Source organism: the organism of the source record quoted next, unplaced genomic scaffold, assembly GCF_019419815.1.
Source record: "Pyrus x bretschneideri cultivar Hongxiangsu unplaced genomic scaffold, Pyrus_bretschneideri_v1 Contig58, whole genome shotgun sequence".
Taxonomy (NCBI): Eukaryota; Viridiplantae; Streptophyta; class Magnoliopsida; order Rosales; family Rosaceae; genus Pyrus; species Pyrus x bretschneideri.
In genome coordinates, this window is record NW_025999796.1 from 1,183,878 (window position 1) to 1,201,670 (window position 17,793).

General features: G+C 36.3%; 1 protein-coding gene across 4 annotated transcripts; it reads right to left on the reverse strand.

The window, feature by feature from the left end:
• Positions 1–9,215: 9,215 nt before the first annotated feature.
• LOC125471162 (putative axial regulator YABBY 2) lies at positions 9,216–17,026 on the reverse strand. 4 transcript variants are annotated; one of them, XM_048571292.1, is made up of 6 exons: positions 16,588–17,026; positions 14,361–14,491; positions 13,710–13,857; positions 12,718–12,766; positions 12,495–12,570; positions 9,216–9,551 (listed from the first exon to the last, which is right to left on the reverse strand). In XM_048571292.1, exons 2-6 carry the CDS (start codon positions 14,454–14,456, stop codon positions 9,459–9,461), a joined length of 462 nt encoding a protein of 153 aa, XP_048427249.1. In that variant the 5' UTR covers positions 14,457–14,491; positions 16,588–17,026; the 3' UTR covers positions 9,216–9,458. The 4 variants fall into 4 exon arrangements, with proteins under 4 accessions (XP_048427249.1, XP_048427248.1, XP_048427250.1 ...); XM_048571291.1 differs by having other exon boundaries at positions 14,361–14,486; positions 16,588–17,021; XM_048571293.1 differs by lacking the exon at positions 16,588–17,026 and adding an exon at positions 15,113–15,301 and having other exon boundaries at positions 14,361–14,486.
• Between the last annotated feature and the right edge of the window lie 767 nt (positions 17,027–17,793).

Genomic DNA, 17,793 nt, shown 5'->3' on the forward strand with positions numbered 1-17,793 from the left:
CTTTGGATTGTCGTATGCAATCATCCAATTCATTAACTTAAGGAAAACTTGACGGTTAATTTAAGCGGACCTAATTAACCCGAGGCGTTGAGAATTCATGGTTTATTGAAAAGTAATTAGAAATCGTTTTGTATGCAAGTATAACATGTGTGGCGATGAACCCCTTAGCTAGCTTCCCATCCATTCATTTCCGTCAAATCCATATTCACAATTTGTTTTGTTTCCAAGTATTTATTTTAGATTCGTCCAAATCCAATTCCCCCCTATTTCGTTAAAGTTTTAGTCTTAATCCATCTTATTTTGAATTTTGCATTCTTTGAGTTTCGTATAGTGTTTTAAACTTGTTTTTACGTTTTTGAAGTCAAATCCAAGTGGTTAACAAGCCCTCCTAGTCCCCGGTCCAGAACGATCCCTACTTATATCTATACTACAATTGTCAAAAAGAGGGTTTAATTTGTGTGCGTATAATTCTCGCATCAAATAACAACTCCCTAATATATACATTAGAAATATTCTACGAAAAACTAGAGGAATGTGAACAATAAACAATGATACTATTTTTTTCAAAAAAAATAAAAATAAATAAATAAATAAATAACACTCTCCAATAGAGTTGGACCCTTCATTATATGTGGAGTCTACCATATGTTAGAGAGTGTATCAGTTTTATATGTACAAATAGCATTTCTTTAATACATTAATATTATTCTTAGGTAAATAATTAATGATTTTCTTAAAATTATACTAAATCCTACTTTTTTTTTTTTTTTTTGCTCAAGCTCAATCATACTTGTATACCTTCGTTTATTAGAATAACATTTAGCCTAACTAGAAATAAGGTATTTCTACTTTAGGTGTTTGCCTAGAGTATATCCTTAATAAACTCCTTGATTCATTCATTCTTTGCTTCTTTGACAAACTAGCAACACTCCTGGACTCAGAGTTCTCTTGAATAATATTTCAAATTTGAAAATTCCTCTAGATTCTGTTTATTTATAAATTACTAACTTTTTTTTTTTTCGTGACCATGAGTATAATGACGAGCAACGGTCATATATATTGTCCGCCTCAACAGACGTAAAATACTCACAATTAGATTATAGATAATTTTTCTTAAAAGTAATTTTGTTTATGGTTAAAATAGTAGTAAGATTTTCATTTTAAACCGGTCGTTTCATGAGCATTTTGTATGGGTGAAAAGTTAATTAAGTTAAATATTTGGTTTGATGAGCATTTTTAACGATGAACTTTAATCAAGTGGTATTGAATTATTGGGTAGCGAAAGTTGAGAGACAGGTTAAATGCAAAATCTAAGCTAAATATTTGGGTGCATGACCATTTCAATTTTAGTTTTTAGTTTTTAGTTTTTATTTTCTATATTTGCATATGGTGAAGTATATAAAAAAACGAAGGGATAAAGAAGAGGGAGTGATTATATATGAAGGAAAATGATGAAACAAAGAAGAATTAAAAAAAAAAAAAATCTTAAAAGTGAAAATAATGGCTTTTTTGTTATAAAAGGGTTAAAGTTTGAGAGATAACCTTTTAAGTGGTAGGTGCAAGGTAGATGTAAAATGCCACACAAAAACTATAGCACAGACAGATAATAAAAGGCAGAGGAATATATGATGTTATTGATATTTCTCTCTTGTATTTCTTCTTCATCTATCATCTGTTACATGCGAGTGCTCTATTTATAGAGCAACTCGAACTGATGCAGTTAATGCATCTTGAAATTTAAAATGTGCCTCTGACACTTTCATTCAGCATGGGCATTGAAAACTTTGCCCATGCAGATGACTTTAGCTTTGTGGGTGCAGATGACTTTAGCTTTGTGGGCATTCATTGCCAACAGAAGTTTGAGACTTTTCAACACTCCCCCTTGGATGCCCACATATCAACATGAGTTGCCTCGTTAAAACCTTGCTTGGAAAAACCCAGTGGGAAAAAACCATAGCGAAGGAAAAAGAGTACAACTTTTCCTGGATCGTTGATATAGTGTCAAGTATGCTTATGTTGCCTCGTTAAAACCTTGATAGGAAAAACCCAGTGGGAAAAATCCTAATCGAAGGAAAAAGAGTACAACAAGCATGTATCATGGATACTCCCCCTGATATGTTTCTCCTCCTGATTCCGCATTTTCCAAATTTAGCTGTTTGGTAAGTCGACGTAATCCGATGCCTTGCACTAACTTCTGAAATGTGCACTTTGGTAGAGATTTGGTGAACAAGTCTGCCAGATTTTCATTTGAACGGATTTGTCTGACTTCAATAACTTTAGCCTTCTGAAGCTCATGAGCACTGAAAAACTTTGGAGATATGTGTTTAGTCTTATCGCCCTTGATGAATCCTTCCTTCATTTGGGCGACACAGGCTGCATTATCTTCATGGATGACAATTGGATTGTCTGTCTTCGAAGTTAGACCACATGAATTCCGGATATGATGGATCATTGATCTTAACCAAGAACATTCACGACTTGCTTCATGTAAAGCAAGTATTTCTGAATGATTTGAAGATGTAGCAACTAATGTTTGCTTGGTTGAGCGCCATGAGATTGCTGTATCTCCATTCTTAAACACATATCCAGTTTGTGAGCGGGCTTTATGCGGATCAGAGAGGAAGCCAGCATCTGCATATCCAACAAGGACCTGGTCATCTGTGGAGTTCTTTGAGTAGAAGAGACCCATGTCTGTTGTCCCACGAAGGTATCGCAATACATCTTTGATACCCTTCCAAAGACGAATTGTTGGAGCAGAGCTATACCTTGCTAACAAATTAACTGAAAAAGCTATATCTGGTCTAGTACATTGTGCTAAATACAACAAAGCACCTACTGCACTCAAATATGGTACTTCTGGACCAAGGACCAGCTCATCATCTTCTTTTGGACGAAATGGATCTTTCTTAATGTCCAAAGAACGAACAACCATTGGCGTGCTTAGTGGATAAGCCTTGTCCATACCAAATCGCTTCAGAATTTTTTCAATGTAAGCTGATTGGTGGACCAAAATTCCACTAGCACAATGCTCGATCTGCAGGCCGAGACAATATTTTGTTTTTCCAAGGTCTTTCATTTCAAACTCGCTTTTCAGATATTCAGCAGTTTTATTGAGTTCTTCAGGAGTCCCAACTAGATTCATATCATCAACATATACTGCCACTATAGCGAATCCAGAATTGGATTTCTTAATGAACACACAAGGGCAAATAACATTGTTGATATACCCTTCTTTGATCAAATACTCACTGAGACGATTATACCACATTCGTCCAGATTGCTTCAGACCATACAATGATCGCCTTAATTTGATCGAGAGCATACCTCGTGGTTTATTACTTGTTTCAGGCAACTTAAGTCCTTCTGGGACTTTCATATAGATGTCAGTATCTAATTCTCCATATAGATACGCAGTGATGACATCCATAAGTCGCATGTCAAGTCTTTCTGAAACCACTAAACTTATTAAGTAACGGAACGTAATTGCGTCCATTACAGGAGAGTATGTCTCCTCATAATCAATTCCAGGTCTTTGAGAAAAACCTTGTGCAACGAGTCGTGCTTTGTATCTTGCGATCTCGTTTCTCTCATTGCGTTTCCTTGTGAATACCCATTTGTAACCCACGGGGTTTACGCTAGGCGGGGTTTGGACTACTGGTCCAAAAACATTCCGTTTTTCCAATGAATTTAATTCTGCCTGGATTGCATCTTTCCACTTAGGCCAATCCTGTCTCTGTTTGCATTCATCAACAGAGCGGGGCTCAATATCATCACTTAAGATGATTTCAGTGGCTACTGCAAATGCAAACATATCATCAATGATTATTTCATTCCGATCCCACAATTCATTTGTACATGCATAATTTATGGAGATTTCTTTGCTTTCATGTACTTTTGTCTCTTCAGGGACAGATGTCTCATCAAGGACATTTTCTTTTTCTGGAAGTCCAGAATTATGAATTGTGGATGTATCATTCATTTTCTCTTCCTGAATGACTTCATTTGGATTCAGTTGTGCCCTCGACTTTCTCTTTCGAGGAGCTGAATCTTTTGAACCTGGGGGTCTACCACGCTTCAGGCGTGCACCAGATGAATCATTTGCTGCCACTTTATTTTGTCCAACAGGGACATCAATTCTTGCAGGTGCATTTGCAGCTGGTATATTTGATTTTGTCACTTTCATAGCATCATTAAATGCATCTGGCATTTGATTGGCAATGCTTTGAAGATGAACGATCCTTCTCACTTCATTTTCACATTGAATGTTGCGAGGATCAAAATGAGACAAGGTGGGAACAACCCATGTCAGCTCTTTCCGTTCTTCTGGAACGGTCTTTTCTCCCCCTAACAACGGGAAAATTGTCTCATCAAAATGACAATCAGCAAAACGAGCTGTAAACATATCACCTGTCAAGGGTTCCAAATATCTAATGATAGATGGTGAATCAAAACCCACGTAAATTCCCAGTCTACGCTGAGGTCCCATTTTAGTGCGTTGCAGCGGTGCAATAGGCACATAAACAGCACAACCAAAAACTCGTAAATGGGAAATGTTTGGCTGATGTCCAAACACGAGTTGTACTGAAGAGTATTGATGGTTGGCTATAGGTCTCAATCGAACCAATGATGCAGCATGTAGGATGGCATGTCCCCATGCAGAGACTGGCAATTTGGTTTTCATGAGCAGAGTGCGAGCTATTAACTGAAGCCGCTTAATCAATGCTTCTGCTAAACCATTTTGAGTATGGACATGAGGAACAGGGTGTTCAACATCAATGCCCAATGTCATGCAATAATCATCAAAGGTTTGAGACGTAAATTCACCAGCATTATCAAGTCGGATTGACTTAATAGGATAATCTGGGAACTGTGCTCTTAACTTAATTATTTGAGCAAGTAGTCTCGCAAAGGCTACATTCCGAGTAGACAAGAGACAAATATGTGACCATCGGGTAGATGCATCAACCAAAACCATAAAATATCGAAATGGTCCACATGATGGTTGAATAGGCCCACAAATATCCCCTTGAATTCTTTGCAGAAATGATGGGGATTCAGCATCAACCTTTAGTTGAGATGGTCTAATTACCAACTTCCCTTGAGAACAAGCTTTGCAAGGGTTATCATTTGAGGCAGCAATGTGTCTGCTCACTAATGGATGTCCATTAGAGTTGGTAATGATCCTACGCATCATGGTAGATCCTGGATGACCCAGACGGTCATGCCAAAGCATGTAAATCTTTGAATCAATGAACTTCTGGTTCATGACAGTATGTGATTCAATTGTCCTTATGTATGTATAATATAATCCACTCGACATACCGTGCAACTTCTCTAATATACGCTTCTGGGTATCATTGGAGGTAATGCATAGATACTCCACATTTTCTGCACTTTTTGTTTCAATGTGGTATCCATTTAGACGTATGTCTTTGAAACTCAACAAATTTCGAGTAGATCGAGTAGCATACAATGCATTATGTATGGACAATATTGTTCCATTTGGTAACATAATCTGGGCTTGCCCTGAACCTTGAATTACATCTGAAGGTCCTGATATTGTTGTTACCCCTACTCTTGTAAGTTTTAAGCTTGAGAAATACTTTCGATCACGAAGTATTGTATGTGTGGTTGCACTGTCTGCAAGACAAATATCTCCACCATTTCTCATGTTCTGAGAATAACCACAGTTTTTATCCATGCTCTCTGAGTAAGAGAATCAGAATTAAAAGCAAGTTATAACAAGAAAATTTACATGCCACTTTTATTGAATATGAGAATACTACAAGTTCAGCATAATAAAAGTACATTAATGATTCAATCGGACCGATATACTTCATTTCCCCTTTCTACAATATAGTCTGAAACATCTAGATGAGTTGTGTTCAACTGCCCTGATAAGTCAAACACTGGATCAGGTATATCCATTGGTCTAGCCTGGTCGAGAAAGTTAGTCTCGACACCCTTCTCCTTGAGGGAGGCTTGATACAGATCCACTAGATGTTTTGGGGTACGACAAGTACGCGCCCAATGCCCATTGCCACCACACCTATGGCAGGCTCCTTCAGAGTTTCTAGGAGCATTGTTCATATGAGCTTTGCCTTTGTGGCGATTCACATTTTTGAAGCTCAGGCCTGAATTATTCCTGGGAACCTGGTTATGAAACTGAACTCCATGGTTCTTGCCTTTCCTATTCCATCGACCTCGCTTGTGGCCACGTCCTCGTTTATGATTATCACCACCAGAGGATGTGGTGTTCACTCCGAGGGAAGCAGCATTCACTTCTGGGAATGGTGCAGATCCAGTAGGTCGGGAATGATGGTTTTTCATCAGGAGCTCATCATTCTGTTCAGCTACTAAGAGCACAGATATCAGCTGGTTGTACTCAGTGTAGCCTCGCGCTCTATACTGCTGCTGCAGGAGCACGTTGGAGGCATGAAATGTGCTGAGAGTCTTTTCCAGCATATGCTCCTCAGTAATAATATCCCCACAGAGCTTCATCTGAGAGGTAATTCTGAACAATGCAGAATTGTATTCTGCCACTGACTTGAAGTCTTGAATCCTTAGATGAGTCCACTCATAGCGAGCCCTTGGAAGAATCACCGTTGTCTGGTGATTGTATCTGCTTCTCAAGGCATTCCAGAGAGCTAACGGATCTTCAACCGTTAAGTACTCGCTCTTTAGCGCCTCATCAAGATGGCGGCGAATGAAAATCATGGCCTTTGCCCGATCTTGAGAGGATGAGTTGCTCTCTTCCCTGATGGTATCTCCAAGATTCCCTGCTTCTAGATGGATCTTGGTATCTAGTACCCAGGTCAGATAATTCTTCCCGGTAATATCCAGGGCAGCAAATTCAAGCTTCGCCAAGTTCGCCATTTTCTTTTCTGAAAGAAAATGAGATGTGTAAGAACTTGCAATAATATGTATTCCTGGAGGAATATGATGTTAGAACTTCTGGTTCTTACAAATTTTTCATTTTGATCTTCAGGCCAAAATGATAAGCACTCGAAACTTCTGGCTCGAGATTTTCAGGGTGAATGAGGAGGGCGATCGTGCCGCACCATTCTCATTGAAATAATGTAATATAGAATGGGCGATTATTCCGCACCACTCAAGTAACAGGAAAATTAAATATGCAGAGCAGCGTAGGCGATTATACCGCACCACATAAAATTGCAATGAAATTAAACAGCAGGTAAATTCGAATATGCAGGGTAAGGTGTGCGATTATACCGCTCCACCTAAAAATTGCAGTAAAATTAAATCTGCAGTCCAAGATAGGCGATGATACCGCACCGTCTTGGATCGCAGTAAGATTAAATTTGCAGTTCAAGATGGGCGATTGTACCGCACCATTTTGGATTGCAGTAGAATTAACACAAATAAATACTAGGTTAGTAATCAATCTCTACACCAAACAAGTAATCAAAGATGTATGTAACCGTTAGTTGGAGAACTATGAGCAGGCATGGAGCAAACAACTCGTCGCGAGGGTACACGGCGCAGTTGAGGCAGAGGAAGAAGATGAACAGTAAAAACCTTAAAGGAAACATTTTTTTTTTCTTTCTTTCGTTCGTTCGGCGAAGAGAGATGAGAGAATAAATATATTTAGAGACTCGTGCTGATAACGTGTTATAAAAGGGTTAAAGTTTGAGAGATAACCTTTTAAGTGGTAGGTGCAAGGTAGATGTAAAATGCCACACAAAAACTATAGCACAGACAGATAATAAAAGGCAGAGGAATATATGATGTTATTGATATTTCTCTCTTGTATTTCTTCTTCATCTATCATCTGTTACATGCGAGTGCTCTATTTATAGAGCAACTCGAACTGATGCAGTTAATGCATCTTGAAATTTAAAATGTGCCTCTGACACTTTCATTCAGCATGGGCATTGAAAACTTTGCCCATGCAGATGACTTTAGCTTTGTGGGTGCAGATGACTTTAGCTTTGTGGGCATTCATTGCCAACAGAAGTTTGAGACTTTTCAACATTTTTTTTATTTTAGATTTCATTTACGGTTTCTCATACATTTCTTTTACCTCTCTTCTCTTGCCATCTTCTTTAGCTCTTCTATATCCCTTATTTTTAACATGTGTGTGCGTGTGATGCAAAAAGGAAATGAAAATCAAACGAGCTTAACTTCGTTCAATATCAACAATACCCTAAATCAAACAGAAATAGGTTTTCCAAACCTAAGGCTAGTACTACATTTTCCAATATGAAAATTATGAATCTGATCAAATGAAACGACAACTCACTGTATGTGCATTTAAAAAAAAAAAAAGATAATAATTATCTGAGCTCTCTCTCTCTCTCTCTCTCTCAGAGTCAAAGACGGGTGAAACATGCAAGAGCGTCTGCATCATCTATATATCTTATGAATAGTGGCATCTCTCTCTCTCTCTCTCTACCTTGTGTTGCTTTAGTCATGACAGCTCGAATACAGTACTGATAAGCTGGCTGTAAAATTATAAACAGCCAAACATATTGATGAGTATTAACCTATGGTCCCCCGGGTGGATTCCCAGATGCATGAATATCACATTCACTGTTCTAAAAATCCTCACCTAGTGCCGCCTAGTCGCTTGGCAGCTAGTTAATTACCGCCCCGATTAATGCCTAGGCGTTTGAAAATTAAGAAATGGTGCCTAAACTTGCTGAGGAACCCGCCTAGACCGCCTAGACACCTGCCTAGCCTGTCCAGACCCGCCTAGGTTGCGACTGACTTAGACAAAAAATAGATAACTTTCATTATGCATTTTTATTTTTTTTTCAATAGATTGTAAGAGACTTGTTGTAGACTTAAATGAACACACAATATATGCTTGTTTACTATGTTTTCACTATGGTCCAATACTTCATAATATATATGTCATTCTATTTTATATTTATGATGAAATTGTTTATATTTTAAGTATAAACTGACATTATTTACACGAAATATAATAGATTTACACAAATTCGCCTAGTCCACCTAGGCTGTCTAGGTCCTGCCTAGGCACTAGACCCTAACTCGCCGCCTGACTGGTGCCTAGCGTCTTTTAGAACCTTGATCACATTGGTTAATTTTTTTTGGTCCTTCCACCAAGAGAGAGAGAGAGAGAGAGTATGCTTTGTAATCCAACAAACGCATATTTAACTGTTTACTTAAAAGATTAAAATATGTTCAACCTGAACGAATCACAGGAGTAGCATTTGCTTCTTAGACAGTTAGGGAAAATCAATTTAAACACGTAGTTATAGCTAGTAAACAAAAAGTGAGGTTCTAAAGAGGTTTCCTAGCTACAGGATCAGGAGACTTCATCAACCTCAATATGTTCAAGTAATTGCATCATACATACATACATACATACATACATACATACACATAGAGGGAGAGAAGCCTGCAGGTACTTCTCACGGGAGGGGGTATTTTTTGTATACCAGTTTGTTTTAGTACAAGCCATCAGACTTTTAAGTTCCCTTTCCTGCAAAAGTCTGGTCTAGCTTTGGTTGCTTGTCGGCATCCAGCTTTAATCCAAAGTGAATGTGGGGAAAGTGTGCCCACTGCAACACAAACGACCATTTTCTCAGTTGATATATATAGGTTTTATTCTGACTAGCACATTCACATTGTATCATAAATGTAGTCTCTCTAATTACCCTTAATACTGCACGTAATTCCATACTTTACATCGTTTAATAAAAATGCACATAATTCATACTGCAGACTCTATTAAAATAGTGTGATACTTTGTACAATGAGGATGCCTGCAATTTGTGCTCATGTTTATAAATCAAATTATTTGGTGACCTTTATACTACTACTATCTTGCTTCGATATCTTATTAATTAAAGGGAGAAAAAGTGAAATTAATTGGTATAATGGTATATAATGTAGCTGCATATGTCTGAAAGATTGTAAGCTGTTGGAACTTAATTAGAACATATATCTGCATATTGATGGTCACTCAATCCTACTTCAATATTGATAAATGAAAGTATGAGCCTAAACCACTGGGGTTAGTCTAGTGTTGAGGGTGGATTGGAGTAAGCTAGGTCAAGGGTTCGAAACCTTCCAATGTAACCAAAAAAGTATGTATGATAAGCTAAAAGAACATATCAATATTAATTGTAGAAGCAAGTCTAAGTCCTAAACCCTAATACATATATAATCAAGTTGAAGGTGATGCTCAGAACGCCATTCATGCGGTGTGGCAAGAAGGACTTTAACTTCTATATCCTGGTTGAGGACAATGAGAAGGCTAAAGCTGTGCTTAAATATTTTTTTTTTTTGATTTAGAGACCTTTCCTTTTGTCCTAGAGAAGGTAATAATGAATAGCTTATTCCATTACTAGAGCCGCACTTTCTTCAGATCATCCTTTATTTGAAGTTGAGCCACCAAGCTCTCTACATTTATTAAGTCTGAGTTGAATGTACTTTTATCTTCGAGTCATGAGTAATTTCCATATGAAAAAAAAACCCAAAAACAGAATGAAACTTTTACAAAATGTCTCAATGCAATTTTAAGGCGAGCTACCGGCCACTTAATGTAATGGATATTTACTTCTCCAATATGGGGACACTTGTGTTAATAAACAATTGCTAAAATCTTGTCCTTTGGATGTACTACTGATCCAAATCTTGTACATATAAATAACATTAACCTAACTTTTAATCAAAATAATCATTAACCGTGCTTCTTGCTACCTTAACCATCAAGGAAATTTGCAGTCTTGACTTCACACACTTAATTTGTTATTAATCGTCAGGACTCAGATGCTAATTGCTGAAAGGCAATCCACATAAAATCCAATCTCCATACTTGTTTTGTATATGTTACTATCATAAATAAAGTTCACATGCAGTTTTGCATAAGTATACTTATAATCTTCAAATTGCAAAAGTCCATGGATAAGTTATTTTGAGAGCTTGATCTTTTATTATCTTGCTGAGCTGATTTTACCTTTGGCCTTTTATAGAATTAATTAAGTTAAATTAACAAAAGGGAATTGTTATTGGTATATCAATATACATTTTACACTCCAAACTTTCTATAATTAGATAGAAAAATGCACTTGTGAAGTGTATAACAAGATTTTTGAAGTGCCAAAAACAGTTGCAAAAAAAGAAAAAAAAAATTCAATCATTTGTTAACAGAATTTGTATGTTGATCGACCTTAATTTCCTTTTGTTAGTATTAGTGATAGTTTCGACTATTTAAGGCTAGGAGGAGAAACTTATATGAAACTGGAAGAATCCCTACTTTCATAACTTCAAATATTACCAGTACTAACAATTTGAATATAGTGGGAAATCACTAACATTCCCCACGCGACGCAAGTCTTCTCTACTTTGTCTTTTGAAGTTTGTATAGTACTAATCAGCTTATGTCTAAATTCTGCATTATACTTTCATTAAATTGCTTTTCAACAAAACTCTAAATCCTAAACTCAAAATACATAACCCTTAAATCCAGAAACAAGTAGTTCTTTTTTGTATAAGCATGATAAAAGCAAACACAAATAGAGGATCCTATTTTTCCAAGGACTTGTCAAACCGTGAGTTTCCTCTTTAACCTCGGGGTCATTTTTAGGTCACAAAATACTTTTAATATAGACTATTGGGTCAATCATATTGTAAGATGTCGATGAAGTGAAATTTTAACAAGTCATATTGAACTTAGTTGGACAGGAATATTGTTTCAATTACTAGAAAATGAAATGAGCATCAACCTATGCTGAAATATGAAATTATTTATTGACCTATTAAACTTTTAAAACTTTTTTTGAAGCTTTCGTCTATATGAAGTAAGATTTTAATATTCCCCGTTTCTATATATATGTTCATGTATTCAACCACCCAAGTGATGAAACCAAAACATTCATTTATATTTTATAATAACAAAGTGTGAAATTTTAGGCATGTTTAGCAACCTTTTCGAGTTTCGGTACATAACCTGTAGGTTGTTCTTTGATTGGTTGGTCATACCATATTTGCACACTCCTGTATGATTAGTATTTTTTTCGACAGAATTTTCTTGAAAGTTCTCAATTATTATGATATATTGTATGACTGTTAAGTTATTTTCAAGAGCCATATATTAGTAGAGGTGTGCTATCCACACACTCCTTTTACTTCTCACACACTCCTTGTTAATTTCAGTCCTTTGATCTTCTTCGATTCATCCGATCTGACGGCCAAAAATTTGAAGGGTATATGAGAAGTAAAAAGGGGTGTGTGGATAGCACACCCTTATTATCATGATGTAGGCCAAAGATTGATTTATATTCTTATAGATGAAATACTTACATCGGTTCTCGATCGGGAAGAAAATCAAATCATCCCTTACTATAATGTAGTATGGATCAACTTGTTGGTTCAAATATATACTACCAAATTATAACTTGATAGTCCTACCATATCATAATGAGCTAATAGGCCTCCCATATGAAATATGAAAATTTTGAGAAACATGATGGCTGCTATGTTATCAACTCGTAACTTACATTTTTAGCTGCCTTGCTAAAAGCTTCCCTATGACTAATGTCAGGGTTACTAGCTTTAATCCTTTGGATCTCCTCCCTGCAGAGACAGAGAGAGATTAAATTAATTATCTTATCAGTATTTCATCTTCAAGGGTAATTTCATCTCCTAATAATAATATTACCATCATCGATAACTTGTAGCAACAAAATGTGTGACAAAAACAACGATTAAAAGTAAACTTACTTGATAAACCTGTTATATGCTGAGGGAACCCGCTGTCTTTTCTCTGGTGCTATCATATATGTATGCAAAAACAATTAGTTTGAAGAAATTTGTTTTATTTTGAGAATATAATACATTGTGCAAATGCTTCCCATGAAACCAGTAGGCAGTGGGCGGTAGGACAAAATTACATCATTCGATCGAGCTAGCTAGCTAAAATACTTTGCACCTCGTTCCAATGATATATAGCTAGATTCCACACTTCAAAAGTGCAACCTATTAATTTATTTTCTGAAATAGTTATTGTATTAAAATGTGAAAGTATTAATCCTCGTGAGCACAGTTTCTAGGACGTTGCTATCCATTAATTTACGGGTACTGAAATCTGCTATGAAAGGTCACCATCCTCGATGGCCCATGAGGAGGTGAGGACAAATCCCTAATTGAGCACTTGTAAATGGTGTTTGCATGAAGCTTTTATATTCAAACTAAATGGTTTTAGATATTTTTTTTCTTATACAATTGATATTTCTATTTGAAACCAAGTTTAAATTGCACATAGAGAACTCGACTCGGTTGTACAGGATGGACCACATTCAACTAACCTAAATAAATGATATTAGAACATGATCACTTTGAAGTATATTGGGTGATTTTGCCTTGTTATTTACTTTTTTTCCAATTGTGTGGAGATGTAAGTTGTTCAAAGCTATCACAAGATAATTTATTAACCTAAGTAGTTGGTTTTGCAATTAACATTTGGTATGAGACATTAAGTGTTAGACGAGGGGGTAAGAGATTTTTCAACGTATCCGGAATATGACGCAATACGTACGTCATATTTTATTATACAAGTGGAGGAAAGATTTTTATTTTTTATTTTTTATTTTTTCAAGTGTCCCTTTCACTTTTATAATTAATGACATATAGCTTAAGTGCTTGTATTATGCTCACACTGAAAAATTGTTTATTCAATTTGAGAGAGAGAGAGAGAGAGGGAGAGAGAGACTCACGGGGTATGGGAGAGACTCTAGGTTGTTCATGAAGCTCTAGAGACTCAAATGCATGACCAAACTTGTTGGATTTGGATGATGATGACGACGAGGACGACGATCCGCGGTTTTTATTTGAATCCTCGGAGCTCAGGTGTTGTTTCGGTAACTTTCGTTAATAAATTATTAACCAAAATATAATTAAATTACATTAATATATATCAGTCAAATCACAGTTGGCTCGAAAAGAACTTGAATTCAGATTTCAGAGACACACTCAACACGGAAATACATAATATCGAGTTGGCAATGATTGAATAATCACTGCTCGATCTTTAATACTTCTTGAAAAACTAAAAATCACTGTGTCTAATCCTTAACTTATCATGAATAAATTCACTCCCACACTTGCACATAAAACTACCTTGTTCACATACACCCCAATCAAATTCCATGTTGAAATGTAGGGAATCCGAGTCAGAAAAAATATTGTATAATGTTATCTAAGAAAAGGAGAGCAAAATGCACATATTTGTAATTTTCTTACAAACAATAGTACTAGTCTAATTTATACTAAAAGAATTATAGGGTTTGAACTTCGAGTGCACGGCAATCCATCATTTGCAGAGAAAAATAAACATACATTTAAATTAATAATTAATGTATGAGTACCTGAGGATTTTGAGGAGGAATGGTAGTCGAATGAAGGGAACCTCCGGTATTAACAGAGAGCAGATTGGCACAATGCCCACATCTCACCGTCACCATATTCAGTAAACTGTTGCATGGAACACTCACCTGCACTATTCGATTCAGTTATCGATACGTATATAATGTAGGAGGTACAGTAAATTATTACCTAAATGCTTAATTTATTCTTCTTAAAAGAAAAATAAAAGTAACCAGTATACTACTAATAAATGTGAGATTCTAGCTAGGTTAACTTAGTTAATGCTTAATATCATGTTGATTGATTTCTAGTTTAATTTGTTGGCACCTGAATCTTTATTTCTTGCTCTCTCGCGCACATGCACTCAAAGGCGTTAATGTAACCATCATATGATCGTAACTAAACCCTATTGACCAAACAAAAAATCAAACATAACACAGAAACAAATCCTGTATGAGAAAAAACCAGATTGCATTTATAGTCATATCATGATCTCATTATGAAGAACTCTTATCAATTGAAAACAGCGATACATAGGACACGCATCAGCGATATGAGGTATGAGGATGAATAATCCAGTTATAAAGAAGAAGATGATGATCAGAAGGATAAGAAGAACAAGGAGAAGGATGAAATGCCCAAATGCATCTGAAAACCTGTTTTCTCAAATTAACAAAGTACGTGCGCAGAATTGATCTCAAACCACACATGAGAAAATAGCTGCAAGGTCTCTTGGCCCCCTTCATTTAATTACCTAAGAGTTAAGACACACACACATAAACCATCTCTCTCTCTCTCTGACTGATTTACACGCAGACACACAGAAACTCACACGCGCACATAGAGATGCTATTCTTTTTCTTTTTTTCCTTTCGGTGCCCCTTCTGGCTTTTCTGCCTGACACACCCGCAAGGAAGATGATAAAAGATATAAAGAAATATTTCAGTGTATCAACACAGAGAGAAAGAGAGAGAGAGAGAGGACGAAAGAAAGCGACTTGACGGGAACGGAAACCATTAAAGGCCATGACCAGCAGGATTATCCACTCAGTCTTCTTCACTATCAAACATAACTACTCATGATTAAAGGAAGAGGCCGAATCATCATCATCATCGACTACACTAATTTAACCACTATACATTCTGCAGTGAACTCTCCAGTGTTTAAAATCGTCATTTTCCGTATATATATTTTCTCAAAAATCACAATACATAGAGTTCAGAAAGGAAAAAGAAAAAAAAGGAAATAATTTTAAAAGGGCTTATTTATCAGAGGCACCCTATGATGAAACAAAGAAGAAACAAGAAGCACTATTTGCTGCTTTGGCGCTATCTCTCTCTCGCCCTCACTCCGTTCCTCAGACTATATTCACAGGTGTTTGTAAAGAGTAAGGAAAAGGTAAGGAAAAGGCGCCTTCTGTACTACATTGGTATTCAGAACCTGAAATATGTAACAACTGGATCACATTTATTCATCGAGAGAGAGAGAGAGAGAGAGAGAGAGAGAGAGAGAGATTATAAGTAAGGAGTAGGAATGTGCACAAAGTTGGGCATATATAGCTTGGGATCTGAAACTTCAACTCTAGCTAATAACCTAGCTACTTGTTGCCCTAGTTCATGGCCATGAGAATCCCGCAGCGGAAAACATTCAGGAGATTTGTTTGCTATCTTTAGCCGGAAGCAATCTTCCCTCACTTTTGTTATTGTTATAAATCCACCTAACTCTTTATGGGGTCGATTGGAATTCTACAACTACTGGTCGATCTTGACGTTCATAAAATGATTTTTTCATTTTTTATTATTTTCATGTACTTGGAGGCCTGCAGGCCAAAACCCAGGTAGATTTCTTCATAAAATATAAGGTAGGAGACAGATTCTTTGATCAATTCCATATGAATCACAAGAATTCGCAATTCTTGGCGTCAATTCGAGTACTTAAACTTTAACCAGAAAAGGGCATTTTAAGTAGTCGGTTAAGGGCCAAAATTGTTCTATATATTCACAAAAACCCCATTATATATTCTTCTGCACCTTAAGTAAGTTTTTATTTTCGGTTGGATAGAGGGACATACGAATCAAATTCATTCTTGATCTGAAAGCTAAAATAACGAAAGCCCGGGTATTGGTCAATTCAGCTGTTAAAATACATGGCACAAATAAACCTTAGAAATGAATAATTAAGGACATGACTGAGAGAGAGAGAGAGAGAGAGAGAGAGAGAGAGAGATACCGCTAAAATGGTGTTGCAGAAGTTGCAGTGAACATAACAAACACGTTCAGATGCCATCAAATCCATTGACATAATATTTCAAAGCTTAAATTGTAATATATATCCTGATCAGGTAGTATTTCTTGAGAGAGAAAGGCTAAGGTGTGAAAACAGAAAAAGAGAAACAAAATATAATTTGTGATTAAAGAAATAAAAAATGTACAGAGAACGAACACAAAGACAAAAGATGAGAAAAGAAAGAACTTTTTATGAGAGAGAGAGAGAGAGAGAGAGAGAGAGAGAGGATGGGACTAGTCTGGTCGGAGTGAAGTGGGAATGGATGTAAAATGTAAGTAGTGGTTTTTGTAATAAGAATATATAAAAGGTGGTTTTATGGGAACGGTTGTTTGTGGATCATTTTAGAGAGAGAGAGAGAGAGAGAGAGAGAGAGAGAGAGAGAGGTGGTGATGGTGGGGTTGGGTGTGTTATGATTGAGGGAATGAGTGGGTCGGAGTGACCCATCTCGTAACCCTCCTGTTGCCTTTCTGTAGCGGATGAGGGGGGCGCGAACGAGATATTTATGCTTGGAATGTTTAGGGAAGAGAAGAAAAAGAGAAAAAAGTTAAGAAAAAGAGATCTTATTATTGGGATGAGATGAATGACAAAGATAGGGACGAGCTTATGGGAATGAAATGAAAGAAATATAGAAGTTTTGAGCATTGTTGTTAACATTCTAGAATTTTTAATTTGCGTTTTAAATTTTTTATATTTAGAAAAAATAATACATTTATGTGGAGTGCTAATAACAGTTTCTGAAGTTTTTATTTGTGCTAATAAAATACGACATGTATTAGTTTTATTGACACGAAACAATATACTTGTACCGTATAGTTAGTTGTAATCCGAAAGATGTGCTTACAATGTATGTCATGTATTTGTATTTTGTGTGTCTGTCAAGTGTCCAAGCTGGAGAGAGTGAAGGTGCTTTGCCTTGTTACTCATTTCTCCTTGTTATTTCTTGTTTTCAATTTTTTTTCCATGCATGTTCAATATTTATATTATTTTCATTTTTGATTGATTTTGTTAGAGGGAAAATGTCTTTTGTCTCTTACTTCGACATGACATTTATTTGTTGCATCCTAACCTACTTTTGATTCTATGTTGTGAATGAAGCTTTAACCGCACAAAACCTAATTTTTGTTTTTGGGAAATAAGACCTTTTTTTGT